At 37.7% G+C, this 18,225-nt stretch overlaps 2 protein-coding genes across 6 annotated transcripts; both read right to left on the bottom strand.

Moving 5' to 3' along the window:
• Positions 1–2,526: 2,526 nt before the first annotated feature.
• gca (grancalcin) lies at positions 2,527–5,096 on the bottom strand. The gene is made up of 8 exons (XM_052130751.1): positions 4,958–5,096; positions 4,260–4,409; positions 4,098–4,167; positions 3,911–3,954; positions 3,616–3,763; positions 3,238–3,351; positions 3,059–3,117; positions 2,527–2,877 (listed from the first exon to the last, which is right to left on the bottom strand). The coding sequence occupies exons 1-8, from the start codon at positions 4,979–4,981 to the stop codon at positions 2,851–2,853; spliced, it is 636 nt and encodes a 211-aa protein (XP_051986711.1). The 5' UTR covers positions 4,982–5,096; the 3' UTR covers positions 2,527–2,850.
• A 4,842-nt stretch (positions 5,097–9,938) lies between these two features.
• etv5b (ETS variant transcription factor 5b) lies at positions 9,939–17,111 on the bottom strand. Of its 5 annotated transcripts, none has more exons than XM_052130260.1 (12): positions 16,986–17,111; positions 15,618–15,775; positions 15,381–15,468; positions 15,216–15,263; positions 14,605–14,655; positions 13,424–13,547; positions 13,023–13,298; positions 11,961–12,250; positions 11,552–11,602; positions 11,154–11,392; positions 10,364–10,471; positions 9,939–10,213 (listed from the first exon to the last, which is right to left on the bottom strand). In XM_052130260.1, exons 2-12 carry the CDS (start codon positions 15,663–15,665, stop codon positions 9,977–9,979), a joined length of 1,560 nt encoding a protein of 519 aa, XP_051986220.1. In that variant the 5' UTR covers positions 15,666–15,775; positions 16,986–17,111; the 3' UTR covers positions 9,939–9,976. The 5 variants fall into 5 exon arrangements, with proteins under 5 accessions (XP_051986220.1, XP_051986222.1, XP_051986223.1 ...); XM_052130262.1 differs by having other exon boundaries at positions 10,370–10,471; XM_052130263.1 differs by having other exon boundaries at positions 11,154–11,335.
• Positions 17,112–18,225: the final 1,114 nt, after the last annotated feature.

Here is an 18,225-nt window from a genome sequence, read left to right as displayed (position 1 = left end):
CTGATGGGTTTGTTTTGATTTTTCAGCCTAATGATGGCTTGCTTCACTGATAGTGACAGCTCTTTGGATCTCATATTGAGAGTTGACGGCAACAGATTCCAAATGCAAATAGCACACTTGAAATGAACTCTGGACCTTTTATCTGCTCCTTGTAAATGGGATAGTGAGGGAATAACACACACCTGGCCATGGAACAGCTGAGCAGCCAATTGTCCCATTATATTTGGTCCCTTAAAAAGTGGGAGGCACATATACAAACTGTTGTAATTCCTACACCGTTCACCTGATTTGGATGTAAATACCCTCAAATTAAAGCTGAAAGTCTGAAGTTAAAGCACATCTTGTTCGTTTCATTTCAAATCAATTGTGGTGGTGTATAGAGCCAAAAAGATTAGAATTGTGTCGATGTCCCAATATTTATGGACCTGACTGTATATGCTTCCTATGGGCTCTAACTTTCAAAATTATATCTCATACCACTGGTATGCTGAAAATTCACAACTTTATCTCCTGGTCAGATCAAGCAATCTCTTTTCCTGCCTTGAGAATCTAAAATACTCGGGCCCTATTTTAAGAGTAAGTGCAGTGCAGTGCCTAAAGTTATGCAGGCAAACTCAATGGGCATGGGCAAGAAGTTTTGGTATTTTCGTGCAAGAATGTGCCAAGTCTAGGCGCATGTGTATTTGGCAAAATGAAGTGTGCAAAGTGCAAATAGGCTTGGTCAAGTACAATTTAATTCTGAGGTTCTTCTCTGGCACTGTGCGTCTTATATTATAGTTAATTCCCTTTCAAGCACCAGTGATATAAACAAAGACAGCACATTCATAAGAAGTTGGTAGTGTAAATGGGCTAAATGCAATGAATTAGAAGAACAGAAATACTGACTCATGTTCTTTTGTGCATTAACTGAATCCTTGTTAAATTGGACACTCCTTTTATATGCATGGAAACTATGGTTGTTGTCAGGATTTTGATTTACACTATTAAATTATAGAGAATGTAAGTACTATTAATAATTTTCTATTGACACAAATCATGGCTAGTTTTAACAGTGTTTAAATTGGAATGCAGTTGATTTGACATTTTTAAAGTAAAAACAAAAATTCTAAATCACACAAAACTAGACTAAAATATAATAAAAATAACAAAGTGCTAAAAATCATACCAAATCCAAACATTTTACTCTGTCCAACTTCTTATACCAGCCCCTTTTGGAGTGACTTAAACATCACATTACCACAACAAGTGGAAAAAATACCAATACAAATTAGATCATAAATACAATTGTAAATATAAATAATGAAAAAAATAAATCATGGCCTAAAGACATATATATTTGTTTCATATGGCTACAACAGTGATCATCATGGACATAATTGATAATCAACTGTATTTTCAGAGTTTGGACATAAACTTTATTACCACCTGCTGATGGAATCTCCAAACTGCAAATGTAAGAACTGAGTTTGACTTTGTGCTGAGATATGTCTCCAACTTAATGAATGTCCTCCAACTTAATGAAGACAAAACTGAAGCAATTGTTTTTGGCTCTTCAACTTGCATGTTTAGCATTGGTAACCAGTTTTTTGAACTTGCATAACAAGGTTAAGAACCTGGGTATCATCTTTGACTTTGCAATGCTTTTTGTGAGGGGAAGCTTTTTCCATCTCAGGGCTATTTCCAAATTAAAACAATTTCTTTCATGGAATGACCTAGAAACAGTCATTCACGCAATTATTACAACACGGCTGGAGTATTATAACTTCTTTTTTTGGGTCTTCCCTTGCATGACTGCATATGGTTCCAAATGCAGCATCAAGAGACCACATTTCCCCTGTGCTAGCATCTTTACACTGGTTACCAGTTAATTTTAAGATTTTGCTTTATGTTTTTAGAGCCTTGCACTGTCTTGCCCCACAATATATTTGTGATCTTCTTCATCCTTACTCTGCACCCAGGTCACTGTCTTGTAATAAATTACTTCTCTCTGTTCCTTGCTCTTGGTTAAAGTCCAAGGGTGTTTGGGTTTTTTCAGTAGCTGCCCTTAAGTTGTGTAACAGCCTTCCGATTCATGTTAAGTCTTCAGCTACCCTAGCCATTTATTAAAATACAGTTTATAGGCTGATTTTTACTCCTTAGCTTTTGAAGTTGAGGTTTAAAGTGGTTTTATGTTTATGTTCTAGCAGTGTTTCTTTGTTTAGTGTGTCTTTTCTTATTACGGTTCATTTTGAAATCATTAATTACTTCTTGTAGTGCGATTTACATTTTCTTTGTTGTTTTTACTATTGATATTTTATTATTATACTTCGATTTCTTACTATTGTACAGCACTTTGGTTCAGCATCTGTTGTTTTTAAATGCAATTTAAAAATAAACTTGACTTTTTAGTGTACATACCTGTAGCTGCCATGATAAACACTAAATTCACATTAATATATATTAAATAAAACATTTTCTACCTACAGTACATTAGCCAGGGCAGAAGCATCCTTACCTCTAAATAAAGGCAAAACACATCACTTTCTGATATATAACATTTATTGGCAAATATATACGTGGTTATATTTAGTTTCAACTTCATACAGTTAAAACTTTACACAATTAGTATGAAAAAGATCCTTTAAAAACAACCATGGTTTGCTTTGGCACAAATATTATATGTTTTGAGCAATATATGATTTGCTCCTATGTTCACATACCATATTACACATTTTACTGGCAAATAATATGCATTAGCAATTGGATTTGAAATGCCCATTTCCCCTTATATATAAAGACTATATATATTTCTTTCTGGACTTTCAGTCATTCAGTGTTCATCTTGGAGTGCATGCTTGTGATTAAACTCCCTCAGAGAGACATAGTACACAAGATGAACTGCAAGAGGAAATTGAAGAAATTGTTATAACATGTTACAACAGATTCCTACTTGGTTAACTTACTATGAAGTAATCCATCCTTTTTCCACAACTTAAAATTATCAATGCAAACAATCCATCAAAAACCAGTTTCAGTGAAAACCAGGCAAATTAGAAAAATGAGTTGTATCATCACTTACGTCATCATACTGGAAGTTCACCATTCCCTGCTGCATTGTGTCTCTCCTCCTAAAATTGTCTACAGAAAAAAGAAAATACAAATTTATCAGGTTTACTGATTCACACTCAGTACAATTACAGTTATCAATTCTGCATGGATCTGCATTATCACCTTAAATGGTATGTCTGTAGTACACACCTGTAAATGCTCTTAGCTTCACACAACACGCCACATAGTCATCAAAGTAGATCTTGCCTGACTTGCTGTAGCGTTTGATGATGGCGTTCAGTGCCTGAGGGCTGATTCTATACCCTGTGTAGTGAAGAAACTCAAAAATGTCAAACTTTACATCATAGTACTTTAATTTTTCCATTACAAAAACATGTTGACAGTATCTTCAATTTTTCCATTACAAAAACATGTTGACAGTATCCTCTAGTTAGATGTTTACGGTTAACTGGGTTCCAAATTAGTGACTTTTTCCTTCTTTTTTGCTCGGAGAACTAGCCATTTTCTGCTTCACAGGTAACAGAGATACTCTTGATTCATACTTCTAGGAAAGGTCTGCACACTCACCCATGTTTGCAATACACTGGGACATCTCATGTGGTTCCACCGTTCCACTGCAGTCCCTATCCACCATCAAGAAGTTCTGCTTCCAGCCATTTAGCACCGCAAACAGTTCTTTAAACTCATTGAAACCCAACTTTCCTGTGAAATCTCTCTGCAGACACATGGTTAAAGAAACTAACCCACTACAAATGATCAGTTTATGGAACAAACAGGGGACTGGGACTAAAATGGAGCAAAAACTTTAGCCTTTTGACTCAAGCTTGAACAGTGCCAGACAGTATATTTTTGTGAAGGATACATCTAGCATGGCGATCATAATCCTGCAAGTTTCCAAACTGAAGGCTGCAAAGGAAAAGCAATGAGACGATCCATTCTGTACATCACTCTCTATTTTTGATTTCAAAGTTCAAATTAATTGGAAGTACAAAATGTTCCCCAAATCTATCAACCATACACAAGTGTGTACTGTATGTGTTGGTACTTACGAGTGTAGGAACCACTGATTCCAGTCTGGGTTAGGCATCTTTGGAGTTCTTCAGCATCAATCTCACCATCCTGACATAAACATAACATTCATGTGACCACATGAACAACATGAAATTACATTATAGCCACAGTACCCGAATAAACACCTGAGCACTGCTTACCTGGCCAGCTATGGCTGTAAAATATCCCCACATTGGGTCTTGGGCATGTTGGCCAGGAAAAGCCCCTGGGTACCCATATTGGTGTGCTGGGTAACCACCTGCAGGAGGAACTCCTGCTGGGGCTCCTTGCACTGGCATTGCACCACCATACTGCAAGAAAAATTTAAGAAAGAGTTATTTTTCCACACTGATTTGTTTCAAGACACACATAATTATCCAATTAAATGATAACATGCATAGGTCTCTAACACAACAGATCCAGCTAGATATCGTTCACAGATGATGTTGTGGCTTATTTTACCCACTTTATTGTCCACCCTGACCCTGTCCACCTAAATTTAATTTTTAGCCATTTAACTTGACCTGTATGCCTTATACAATATTCAACATGTCCCTTTAATAATGAAACAAAGATTGTAAAAGTGTTTAATTTTTTCAGATTTTCAAAGCCCAAAATACACCGAACTGTAGATACTCGTATTGCTCAAGTTGACGAGTCACTGTTTCTGTCTGTGAAGTTTAAGACAAATACACCCCACAATAAAATGCCATTTATTTGATGTAACCGTAAGGCGTTGCAATCTGATTTCGGCACACATGCTACAGATTTCCTTGACAATCTGGCTTCTCTGCAGCTAATTATCAATTTCTTTTACATTTACAAACTGAATTCAACGTAAAACAGAAACTATACTTACATTGTTATATCCTGGGTACGCCATACTTTTTGACAGCAGGTATAAAGACTAGAACCGACTTAAAACGTATCTTATGAAGAAAGTTTGCGGGAAGTGAAGAGCACTTCCTTACGTTCACTGTGACCGGAAGCGATTGGATGACGTCATTTAAGAGAAGACATGTTAGTTTAACTGTACCGTAAATGACTGCATACGTAGGCCTGTTCGATTCCAGAAATTCAAGAGTCGTTGTTTTTCAATTCCAAAAAACAAAAAACGGTAGGTGAAGTTACAGGTTCAGTACAATTTAGGCTCAATCGACAGCATTTGTGGCATAATGTTGATTACCACAAAAGAGAATTTCGACTCTGTTTAAAAAAATATTCTATATATATATATATATATATATATATATATATATATATATATATATATATATATATATAATATATGTATATATATATATACACACCACAGTTAGTTGAGGTCCTCAAATCTGATTGGACGAGAGACGTTCCATGAGCGTGTGACAGCATCAGCACTTCACTGTGGGTGAATCAATCCGCGTTCATGCTGTTCCAAACTAAAGTGTATCTGTTAAGAGTTACTGACTTTATTTTTTAAATTACATATGTTAGCCAGCAGGTGGTGGCAAAATATATTTTTTGTGTGTAATATGAGCCAGTTGGTGAGGAAAAGTGAATCTGGCGTTAGTCATTGTTTACATAGAACTGCACTCCGTGATCGCTGTATTACTAATACATTACCAAAGCTAGGAAATAGATTTAAACGGCTTTAAACGGACAACTTCAGGCTGAGAGACACAACAGACTGATTTATTACAGAACTCAAGTGCTTACCTTTTATTTCCACATTGGATACATACTGTTTAAAATGGTGGAGGACATGGCTGTTACTATAGTGAATGACTCTTGAGCACCGGCTATAGCGAAATAGAGAGGAATACCCCCTTTTGGGCATCTATTTTCCACTGAAAAAGCTGACAGCATCTCTGATTGTGTGTGGTAACAGGTGATTGTGATCTCTTTCTCTCTCTCTCTCTCTCTCTCTCTCTCTCTCTACACACACACACACACACACACATCCAGCCAGCTATCCTTGCTTATCCAATAACTTGTTAGAAACAACACAAGCCGTGATACTATTTCTGAAGTGGACTTTTTGAATTATCAATGGAGGTTTGGACACATCATTTACCAGCAACGGCAGATTCTGATTCGTCGCGTAAGAAAGTAGTACCATGCACAAATGTGTTTTTATAACCTTACTCGGTTTTTCCTAATTTTTTAAAATGTAGTTGTTCATTGAACTGTTGTATATAAGCAATAGCACACTCAAATCGTGCTATATGGCCCTACATCAGCACTGCTTAGATTCGGCCACAGGCACGAGGCTGCAGGCCGAGTGCCGTAGTTAATTACATGATGTAGGGCCATATCGCACTCTTGCTTGTGTGATATTGCTTATATATATATATATATATATATATATATATATATATATACATAGTGTGGCACTTACAATGGAAGTGAATGGATATGGGGAATTTTTGAGTTTTTAAAGGCAGAAATCTGAAGCTTATAATTTTTGTTTGTTGACATCGTAACTTTTAAAACAGTGAGTATTTTAATGTTTACGGATTGGCACCACTAACTTCCATTGAGTGCCTCACTGTTACCCAGATTTTATTTTTTTTAAGAAAAGGAGGGGCAATTCAAAATGATTATTATTATTAATATATTTTGTGGTAATATTATACCACAAATGCTGTCGATTGAGCTTAACTTGTATCGAACCCGGAATATTTCTTTAAATCTCTTTATAAATAGCATTCTAATGATTCTTTGCGTCATTGAATGGCAATTAGAAGATCTTGATATTTTCAATTAATAGGCCTATTCTAAAAATACATGTGAGCCTATAGATGGAATTGCCTGTAATAGGCTACACTTTAGTTTTATTTAAAAATTCTGTGAAGTGTGTGCTAATGAAAATTAATAATATAAAAGTTTGAAACGTACTGTAAAAATGTCGAGTGCTAGACTGAGAGAAGCGTTACACTTGCCTGCAGTCAAATGTGTGCAGTCAATTGATCATTTGAACTTTAACCTGTTTTATTGATACAAGCTCTACTTGATCCTCCCAAGTGGTTGCAGACATGTGTTGTAACTGTTGCCAGGGCTGGACCTAGGGTTTTGGGGGCCCTAAACAAAAATAGTGTATGGGGCCCTACAGGTTTCTAGAAAATTCTAGTTAATTTAGAAAAAATATACGAAATGAAACATACTACGTTTCATTGATACGGTTGTGTGTTTTGTTGATCAGAGTAATTGATGGGCAAAAAATAAACTAAATGGGGGTGGTGGATGGGGCCCCGAACCAATCACGGGGCCCCAAACAAATGTTTAGTTTGTTTATTGCTTTGGGCCAGCCCTGGATGTGGCTATTTTACGCCAGTTTTATGTCACAAATTTGGTATTTTACTTGATTATATGTTTAATCCAAATTAAAATACCTGCAGACTTTATCGTTTCTTAAAGCAGCTGTCTGATGTGATGAAGTGCTTGCGTGATTGCTTCAGACAGATGAAACGGAGCGAATTTACTGATTGATTTACTGACTGACTACAACATAAGTCGGGAAATTATGACCGTTTAGCTACAGCTATTTTATAATAATATTGTAATTTGAATTAGTGGAATGTGTAGTTGTAATTGTGGTCGAGGGAGAAAAAAAACCTCTCATATCACGCAATGAGCCCATTCCCCCAAACAGAATCGATTCTCAATTCCTAACGCCTCAGAATCGACAATTGTTTGGAGCTCCACATTCATTGTTCCGAGTTATTCATTAACATTCACACGGGTATGGGCAATTTACTGATAACCTTGGTGGCCAATTGTGGTATTGTGCTTCTATTTGTTAAATGTGTTGTCGTATCATGGACACGTGAAATGTATATATTGTAAATTAACTTGAGAGGATTTGGTTCGTGCGTATAACATCAGCCTGTCATTACGTTGAAAACCACTGGTAGGCGCTATTACCCTAAAAGTAGAGTACATTAAACGCCTGCCAGGCACCTCCATTTAACAGGATAAACCCAGAAGCAAGTCTCTCAGGAGGAAAGTTTTTGGGCAATGTCGGACACTTCCATACATTCCCTCCAACATGATGTTTGGGGTGTCTTTAAGTGTTTGATGAGATAACACTTCTCTACTACTAAATTAAATATTGAAACATAAAAAAAACCATGATATTAGCTTTTTGTTATTTGTAAGAGACTTATATCTGTTAAGTAGAACAGATCTCATTAACAATATATAAATGATACTTAGTCCCCAAATCAGACCAAAGTTTTCATATAAATCGGTTCTTTCCCATTATGCTGTTTTCATAACTTTTAATGGACTGCTTAGTGCAGGTTTTCTATACTTTTATGTAACATGGCCATACTTTGCCCCCATTATGTAATATTTGGGGATTCATAATTCCTAAAGCATACAATTAACCAGTTTCATTGAATGTTATTCAGAATTTCTCCTTTATGTTGTTCTGAGTGTATTTCAGTTTAATAACCCTTCTGTTCTCTGGTTGTATGGAAAGAGGTCACCGGCAGGATTAAGACTAACCCTGCTAAAGGAGAGAATGGGTGAGAAAGAAGATTGAGCATCACAAGGATGCTTATGTAATACCATGTTTCTTTGCATCGCCTGGTTACACAGGCTTTGTTGGGTTACAGTTTAATGGTCAAACTGAGACGTTCTAGGAAAGATCACAGATGCACAGTAAATGAGATTCCTCAGTATGCCAAATCGACAGCATGCAACCAGCTCTCAAGTCAAATGTGAGTGGAAGAGTTTAATAAAAAAAAATATAGCATAATTGTTAATGATTTATTCACTCAAATTAAGTTTTCTGAACTTGTGTAGATGATGAGTGATTGGTCTGGTTTTAGTAATTAAATGAGACAAATAAAATATTATCCCAAAGGACTATTTGCATCTTTTCATGGAGTTTTTATTTATCCTGTACCTTATAGTTTAGAAAATACAGATCTGTAACAGTACACCAAAACTGTACTTGAAAAATCTTAACAAAGGAAATTGTCATCAAAAGACAATGATACAACAGTTATATCCACAGTGAAACAGAACTATAGGTCTGTTGAACCCAGAACAGATAAATAGGGTTGAAAGTGGAAGTGGAAAGAGCTAACGGGATTCTTGGCATGCTTGAACAGAGATCACTACTGAACAGAGATCAGTTTCCCTTGCCATAATCCTTTGTTAAACAAATAAGATTGCGCAAGCATGACCGATTAGGAATCTGTTATCAGGCTTTTCAGCCTTGATGGTCCCATACATCAAGAGCTGGTTGCAATTTCACACTCACCAATTTACAAAAAGAACAGTCTGTTGTACAACTTATACAATGCAAATCAATATAGCCTTTGCAAAAATATACTCATAATATACATAGATTTACTTTTTCAATGCCCATGTCTTCTTTTTACCCATCCCACCCCAATAAAAATCAAATTACAAAAGCAGTTGAATATACTGTATTGATTTCTGAACAGTTGTAAAGAATTTTTCTTGGCCAGCTGGAGAAAATGTGAATTTTTCAGGATTATAAAGCTATATATTTCCATAATGACAACACTGATAGAAGTTGCATCATTTTGTATTGATAGAAGAGTACTACAAATCTCACTGAAGCAAAGCATTGAAAAAAGACACCAGGCCCAATACACAAAGAAAGCAGTACACAAAAGCCATATATTTTTTTAAATATACACATTTGTACATATAAAATCAATGGTTCTACTTAAAATACTGTTGTGTCCCTTTTAGTTAATAAAATAATAAAAAAAAAAAAAAACAGCAGACATGTACATCTGTCATCAGAACCTGTTTTGTCAAACAAACAGATAAACAAAATAAAGGTTCTACAGGTCCGCTCAGCGGTAGTTGGGGGGTTCTGAAGCAGTTCAGATTGACATTGTACTGAAGCAGTTCAGAAAGCATAATTTTCAGGAAAGGATGGCCCCATTAAGCACCGATCCCTGCCATCTCCTGGGTAAGGAGCACTGATGGTCTCATCAAAGTGAGAGAGTGGTACAATGTCATCCTCAGGAACCTGCAGGCCATCTGGGTCTGCCTTCAGACTGGGCCTCTGGTTATCAGGGAATGCCATGGAGAAGAGCGCATCTGGATCACAAACAAACTTATACACATATCGCTCTCCAGCAACCTGCACATAAACAAAAAAAGAGAAATTTTATGTCTCGTAAAGTCTTACAGTAAAATCTGATATGTTCTAATGGGGTGAATTTGACGAGGGAACTAAGATTTAATCGTTAGGGAATGAAAGAAGAAAAATTACACTGGAACGGGAACGTGCCTTTACCTTCTGCATGATGCCCTTCTCATAGTAGTAACGCAGGGAACGACTCAGCTTGTCATAGTTCATTGCAGGCCTGTTCTTCTGAATACCCCAGCGGCGAGCAACCTATAGCAAATGTATGTTAATTCAGCATGTTAGCTAAAAAAATGGGTTGTAAATCCATTCCAACCTAGTCTCATAGAGACGTTATTATTAAAAAAAAATTGCAAACTGAGTTTTACATGCCGCATTCTATGTTTTGTTGCAGTTTCCTAGTGAAATGAAGAGGCGCTACAACACCTGTGAGTTTTATTCACTTTCACACAAATCACGGATACTATGGCTATTAATGACTTTATAAACACTTATTTTTTCCACTGTTACTCACCCTGCTATGTTCTGAAATTGAAACACTTTTTACTTTAACGCGTCATTTGAAAATCTATACATTTTAACGCTTGCATTACAGACCCAACTACATTTACACACGTTTCCAAAATGATTAGCTTCTGCTCTAGCTCACCTAATAGTGTGTTGGGCTTTGGACTGGGAAACTGAACCTTGAGCCCAGCCAAGGTCACCGAAACAAAAGTCACAGAAGTGCCACAAAATGACGTAGTTGCTACATTAAATGTGCTTTTCATATCGAATTTGCTTTGTAGGTTCAGGATAAAGTTTTAGGTTAGGAAGGTACATTTTACTCATTAAAACCTCCATCTAATACTTTATTTTTTAGTTGGTTTGCAAAAATGTTGCTATTGTCATGTAAAGTTCATGCCTATTCCATTCTATTTTATTAAACACTGACCTCCTCTGGTTCAATAAGTTTAAACTCAAGCCCACGGCCAGTCCAAGCAATATAGTGGCTGTTGGATGGGTCGTCCAACAGAGTGACCAGGAACTGCCAGAGTTGCAGAGATCCCCTTCGTTGATATGGAGGGCCCTCCCTGAACACCCCACCCTCCTGCTTCAGCTTTCCCTCCAGCCTATCTGGAACCACACACACATCATCGTAATATAGGTGGGGCTCTCCATCATATGCAAAACCTGCAAAGACAGCCAGAGAGAAACTCTGATTAAACATGGACAGCTAGTTCTAACCCAAACTATAGATTAATTGATGACAGATGCTGAATAAAAGCTTTCTATGCTAGAGTTCCATTTTTACTCAAGTTAAATGAAGAAAAGTCTCACACTTGCTGTTACCTCTATAGAAGTTTGTAGATTTGCCAAAAGATGACTGGCAGTTCTGTACTTCTGCAAGACAACAAAGATAAATATGATTATTATTGAGGTATTACAGATTTAGAAGAACCATAGACACAGAATGTGTGTGTATGTGTGGTGTTGAGTTCAACAGTTTAAGTTTAGACCTAATTCATTCAAAGAGATCATGCATTGTAACTAGCGATCTGATTTCCTCTCTCTCTCTCTCACTAAGACACCTCCATAGCCAACTGTATATCTGACCTAGTGGGAGCTAAAAGGATTTCCCATTACAACACTACCACAAAACCGACAGAGGACAAGAAAACATGCTACATGGTGGTGGCTGTCTGATTTGGACTAAATCCCAGACCTCAGGTGACATGGCTTTGCCGTGTTGTACACCAACCTGAGTCAAAGCCAAAGTCTCTGGGCTCTTGTTTGATTGACAACTGGTGAAGCAGGGGAGCCCGAGGAGGTCCCATGTTTTGAACACCCTGATCATTGTAATGGGGATCCACCATCTCCTTTTTGAAGCCCTGAGGTGGCATGGGGACCAAGGGCTCCGACATCTGGCGGTGGTAAGAAGGACGGCTATTTCGATGAAAATGGCCAGGGGTCTGTGTGGTGAAAGGATTCTGGTGACGGCCATCGGATTGTGGGAATGGTAGACAGGGTTCAGACAGCTGCCGATGGAATCTACTAGGACAAATAGAATAGGAGAAAGACAAACGAGAGTAGATGGCATGAGAGTTAATGTTATCCAAAGCATCATGGACAATTTAGATCAGGAGTTTCACGTCAAAGGGATAAATCTGGGTTCAAAGCCCTTTTTTCCATTAGTTAACCCAGGAGACTTGAATGGGATAAACATAGTACTGCTTTCCAGGTCAGTGTGGCATCTTTAACAAGTTAATACCCAATGAAAGGCTCAACCTGAGCTGATTACAGCACTTTCTACACGCACGAGCAGCTCAAGCACAAGGCAAAGATAGAAACAAGGTTAAGTGATCACGGTGACCTAACAGTGAGTGACAAGATAAAAAAGTAGCTCAAGTAAATGAAAACAACATGTGTCTGACTTTTCCGGTTGTTTGTAATTAAATGGGTTATGACTGGAATAAAATAATACATTGTTTTAAAACAGTATACTGTATCCATATTGTAACCATTGTTTTACAATAAATGAATACCATGGCACCAACCAAAAAAATATAATTTTCATTAATGTCCTTTTCGTTTTCCTGTATTGTTATTATGGATTGACTACGATTATTAATGTTAAAATATGGTTACTGTAGAAATACTATGGTAAATTTATTGCGAGAGCACGCAAAACAATTTCTGAAAAATAAATTCCTGTCCTGTCCTCTAAAGGGCTCTGTATAATCTAAGGATATGGACAGCATTCAATAAGTAATAAAATTCAATATGTGTCCTTCCCTCATAATAAGTAATAACATATTCATACCTGTGGTCTGTGCTATAGGAGGCATCTGGGTGATTGACAGGTGGGCAGGGCACAGCAAAAGGTGGGCTTTGACTGTGGAGTGGAGTCTGTATTCTCTGATGGGTAGGGGAGGAGCTGTGGGTGGGACCAGGCAACACTGGTGGTCCTGGTGTCTGAGGCATCGCTCTTTTTTGTGCAGGGTGAGCTGCTGTGCTGATGGAGGATCCAAAGGGCGATGCCGGTGTCGAGGGAGGAGTTATTGGCTTGTTGAAAGAAAATGGCTTCCTGTCAAAGGCACTACAATAGAAATGACCAAGTGATATTATAGAATAGCAGATATACACAGTGAGTGTAATGCAGAGAAAATTAGCAAGGAGCGTGGGTAGATGGAAAGATGGACCATGGACAAGAAAAATATGTACCTGTAGTTATATAGGCACTTTTCTCCATATGGAGAAATTCTCTGGTCTGGTCCACAGGGGGAAAACCCCCTGCTCGGGCTCAGTTCCCTCTTCACTTTAATTTGAAGGGGTCCATGGAACATCACTACAGACAGACAAAATAAATGTTTCTTTAGCCCATCCATGAATACATTCGGGTCTTCTCAGTGAAACAACAAAAACAATTATTGTTTTTTGGCCAAACTGAGAACCTAACCTAGTTTGTTCAGGTGTTTTTCATGTGTAGTTTGATATATATATATATATAGCATTAAGTACTGAAGTGCACATAACTTTCTTTCTAGAAAAGACGACAGCAAGTTCGGACTTGCAGCATACCATGTGATTCCTATGGAAAAAGGGCCCCATTGCCCAGCTGTGGTGAAAGAGGGGCCTGTGAGAGCAACAGGCACAATGCCAGATAAGAGGGATTGTGCCAGACAAACACACACATACCCTCACAAACACAGTTTCTATGCAAACACATTCATGTGCATTCACAAAAAAAGCACCATTGACACCATAGAAAATGCACACAATCAGACTTATTCAGACACCAAATGGGAAGAAAAACTAACAAGGGAAACAGCCATAGCACTGTTCACCAGCACATAATAAGCAGTGTGTGTGCGTGGAAGATCCAGCCCCATTAAAATGTCACCAGGCTGGAGGCTGCCATGAGTTACAGCACTGCAGTAGCAGACTAGGCCACACCATAAAAAATTCTTAAACCCATGCCTAGGAATTGGGTTTGGAACAGAAACTCTTGGAATGAATGTTTTGGAGATCCATTCAGTTGATTTTCTTGGTTTTTAGGAAGGAAAACAAAAAGGGGAGAGGGGTGTTCTGTTCTGCTTAAACAAAGATATATATATATATATATATATATATATATATATATATATATATATATACACATACACACAGACAATTTAAATACATGTTCCACTATGTATAATGACTACTTCTGCTAATCAGCCAATCATACATAAAACGTCCAAATATTGGCTGATATATTGGTCCATCACTAGGCCACATGGAGTTTCTACAATTCATGAAAAAGAATAATTAGCCTACTAAATGCCTTTTTACTAAAATAAATGCCTATTCTGCAACCAGTTCCACTTCCTTGGTGCATGAATATTCAAGCAAATGGTACTCACAGTTATCCGACTGGAAATCTGGAACAAACTGTTCATCATCAGGTACCTGGGCTGAACATAGAGAAGGAAAACAAATTTACCATGGAAACCTGCACCAGAGTCCATGAACAGAGGCATGAAATATTCAGTGATAATTACTTCTTCTGCAGAGCACAAACAAAGATTTTAGAAGAATATTTCAGCTCTGAAGGTCCATACAATGCAAGTGACCTTTCAAGCTCCAAATATCACAAATGCAGCATAAAATAAATTAATATGACTCCAGGGCTTAAATCAATGTCTTCAGAAGCAATCTGATCAGTGTGAGGGTAAGAAACAGATCAATAATTAAGTCCTTTTTTACTATAAATATCCACTTTCACTTCCACATTCTGAAAGTGAAAGTGTAGATTTACAGTAAAAAAGGATTGAAATATTGATCTGTTTCTCACCCAAAGTGATTGCATTGCTTCAGAAGTCATATTAAACCACTGGATTCAAATGGCTTACTTTTAGGCAGCCTTTATGTGAATTTTGGAGCTTCAAAGTTCTTGTCACCATTCACTTGCATTGAAAGGACATATTGAGCTGAGATATTCCACAGCAATCTTTGCACCAGACTGTTAGATTACCTTCTGCTATCCAAATCTCTTGTAGCTGGCTCAGATCTTGAAACAGCTCTGTAAAAGGAAAAGATTGATTTGTGTTTAAATAGGGTTCCTTGTTTGTTTAGGCCTTGGTTAAAAGACTTGCCTAGGCCAGATATGGGTACATTGATTGCATGTGCATTTGTTTACCCTCTGTATCCTGTGCCAGCTCATTGTCAACAAACTTCCTCTTTCGGTCATTGAAAGGTCTGCAAGACGGTTCCTCCATGTGAGACTTCTGTAAAACAAGAGAACTTATTAACAGCTATTCTGAAGGCAAAGTCTGAAAAATATATATATATTTTGATGGCCAAGCATCTGAAACATAAATTGATTAGTCATGAAAGTGGCAAAAACAAGGCATGGCAAGTTGAAGCTGAGACTTACATTGGGTGGCACCATAAAAGGGACCTGCTGGTCGTAAAATCCATCCATGTCACTTGCTTCTCACTGCGGCCAAAGGTGCAGCAGCAGGAGGGAAATGGGAATGAAGAGGGATGAAGGGGAGGAGTGGGCCGCCAAATTCACACGGCTGATATCCTCACCTGATGGAAGAGCCGAGAAAAGTGGCACTTAGAGAAAGATGGGCACTCTTGTCAGAATATAATGCAGCTGTCAGTGATCGTCCAGGGCCCTGACAGCCCAGGGACAACTGTCTCTTTGATCTTGGAAAACTTCAGCAAGTCTGTTTGTTTGTGTAACACTCTCAGCTCCTGCTCAGATGAAGTATGCTGCACTAGGGCAGGGACACTTGCACTCCTCTCTTTCTAACACACACACACACACACACACTACAGATGGGGGTCCTTACATAACCGTAGAGTGCCATCTGTTGCCCAAGGGAGTATTTAAGACTCCATGCTAAAAGTACAGAAAATAGAACTAAACTTAAATTAAAGCAATTGCTCAGAAATGAGCAAAAAAAAAAAAAAAAAAAGAAAGGGGCCCTTTAAATCAGGGAAAACAATACCAAACCTAAGCTATTCCTCACGCTTCGTCACACACGTGTGTTTATTTTCCTTGACGCAAGTGTGCAGGCCATAAAATCGTGCAGCCTTGAGGCACAGAAAACGACTCGCAGGCAAAACTGCGTAACCTCTCTGGGCGAGAACTAATTAAACAACCATCTTTTTAACTTTATTGCTTCCTGAAGCTTATCAGACCTTTATAAAACTGTGGAAACATGCTCTTTCTATGCTGAAAACGAGCAATTTGTGCTTTAAAGATTTTTATTGAACATAATAAAAGGAAGGTAGGCAGCGGAAGGCTAAATAGTTGAATAAGTAAATTGAGATTATAACATTACATAAACATAAAACCGAGTTCAAGAAGTTCATTCCCTTCCCCCAGCGCCCATTAACGCTGCTCGCGCTCCCCCTCCCTTCACCCGACCGCTTGTTTTTCTCAATGAAGTGAAATTTGATCCTTCGTGCGCGCGACCCAAAATGAAGCTCAGTCGTGCAATTCATAAAAATACCAAACGCGCGAAGCACTTCATCAAACCGCTTAAGAATTCTGCAGCACTCAAACTGCTTATATGACTGAGTTTAAAATAGGCTTCACATTGTTTAGAAAACAAAAACCCTGGAAACTGTTGATAAATCTATGCATAAAGAAAATGGCGTGTGATTCAGCAACACTAAACGTGGTCTTGCAAGTTAATATAACTTTATAATAATTAACCCACAAGTAAAAACTTGCATCGTTAAATGTTGAAACAGTACAAAACTATACAGGTATGCAATATTTACTCACCCGACGCTGATTAAATCCTTTTCTTTTCTAATAAAGAGCGATTTGTTAAATCCCAGAAAAAAACGTCGGCGTTGCGAGCTCTAAGGGTATTGCGCTCATCTTCAGCTCTACGCGACTGAAATTTTCTCAATGGTAACCCCTGCTTTTCCAAGAGCGTCGGCTTAACACTGGAACGCACACTCATTGGCTAGTTCCGAACGCCATTCAAATGATTGGCCAATGGCTGTCTATACTTGCCCTGAGAATCCGTTTGGCTGTAGTCAGCCAATCAGAGCAGGGTTCTCTCTTGTTTTTATGAATGGCTAGGCTTCATTCAACAACCAGATGTTTCCCAACCGCTAAAGACCATATTTAAAGAGCCAGAAGCAAAGGAAGAGCGTCCAACCGAAGCTTCAAACTTGAGGACCGTTCTGATTTTTATGACATTTTGAAAGCGATATTCAACTATAATTTTTGTGAAGGGGTTAACAAAACTAAATATTTCTACAAATCTCAGATTTCAAATCAAATATTAGCAAAATGCTTTTTGTCACCTTATAACTTTATAATTTTTTTTCAAACTGTCTATATTTTAAACAAACATACATAAAAAAATGTTTTCAGTGGAATCTAATCTATTGACCAAGCCTTGGAAACCACTGACCTCTAGCATGGGTGACAGAAGAGTGGACTTGTCATTTTAGACAATGACTAGAAACCTCTGTTATTCTTGTCATCTCATTCTCACCAAAAAAGAAAAGAAAACTTGCACACAACATCTTTGTCTCTGTTCACTCTTTTTTATAAGGAGACACATGCAATTAACAGTTCATTTATATCCACACAAGATTTTAAAACAGTAGTAATTGTATATGCCACCTCAGATGATTTGAATCCTTAATATTTCCTATATAAAGTAAATAAATCAGTGTTCCTGCCTGCTGGGAAACTCTACTGTGAGAGAACACTTTGCTGTCTGATGTTTTATTCATGCCTGCTCATCAAAGAGACATATCTGCACATCAGACACTAATGTGTGATCTCTTGTTTTCCCTGCCCATGGGTTACAACCTTAAAAACCTCAAAGCTAATATACTGTATCTACTGTTTCAATACTCTACTAATATTTAAATCCATCTAGTAATAGAACATGGCATTCATCACATATCAATATCTAAGTATTAATTGAATATTGAACACACAGTTTGGCTTCTGCAAAGGACTAGGCACAAGAGAAGCAATCTTCTGTCTACAGATACTA

This window comes from Xyrauchen texanus, chromosome 7 (assembly GCF_025860055.1).
Source record: "Xyrauchen texanus isolate HMW12.3.18 chromosome 7, RBS_HiC_50CHRs, whole genome shotgun sequence".
Classification (NCBI taxonomy): Eukaryota; Metazoa; Chordata; class Actinopteri; order Cypriniformes; family Catostomidae; genus Xyrauchen; species Xyrauchen texanus.
Note: the sequence above shows the minus strand (reverse complement) of the source record. Positions and strands in the feature narration are given on the sequence as shown.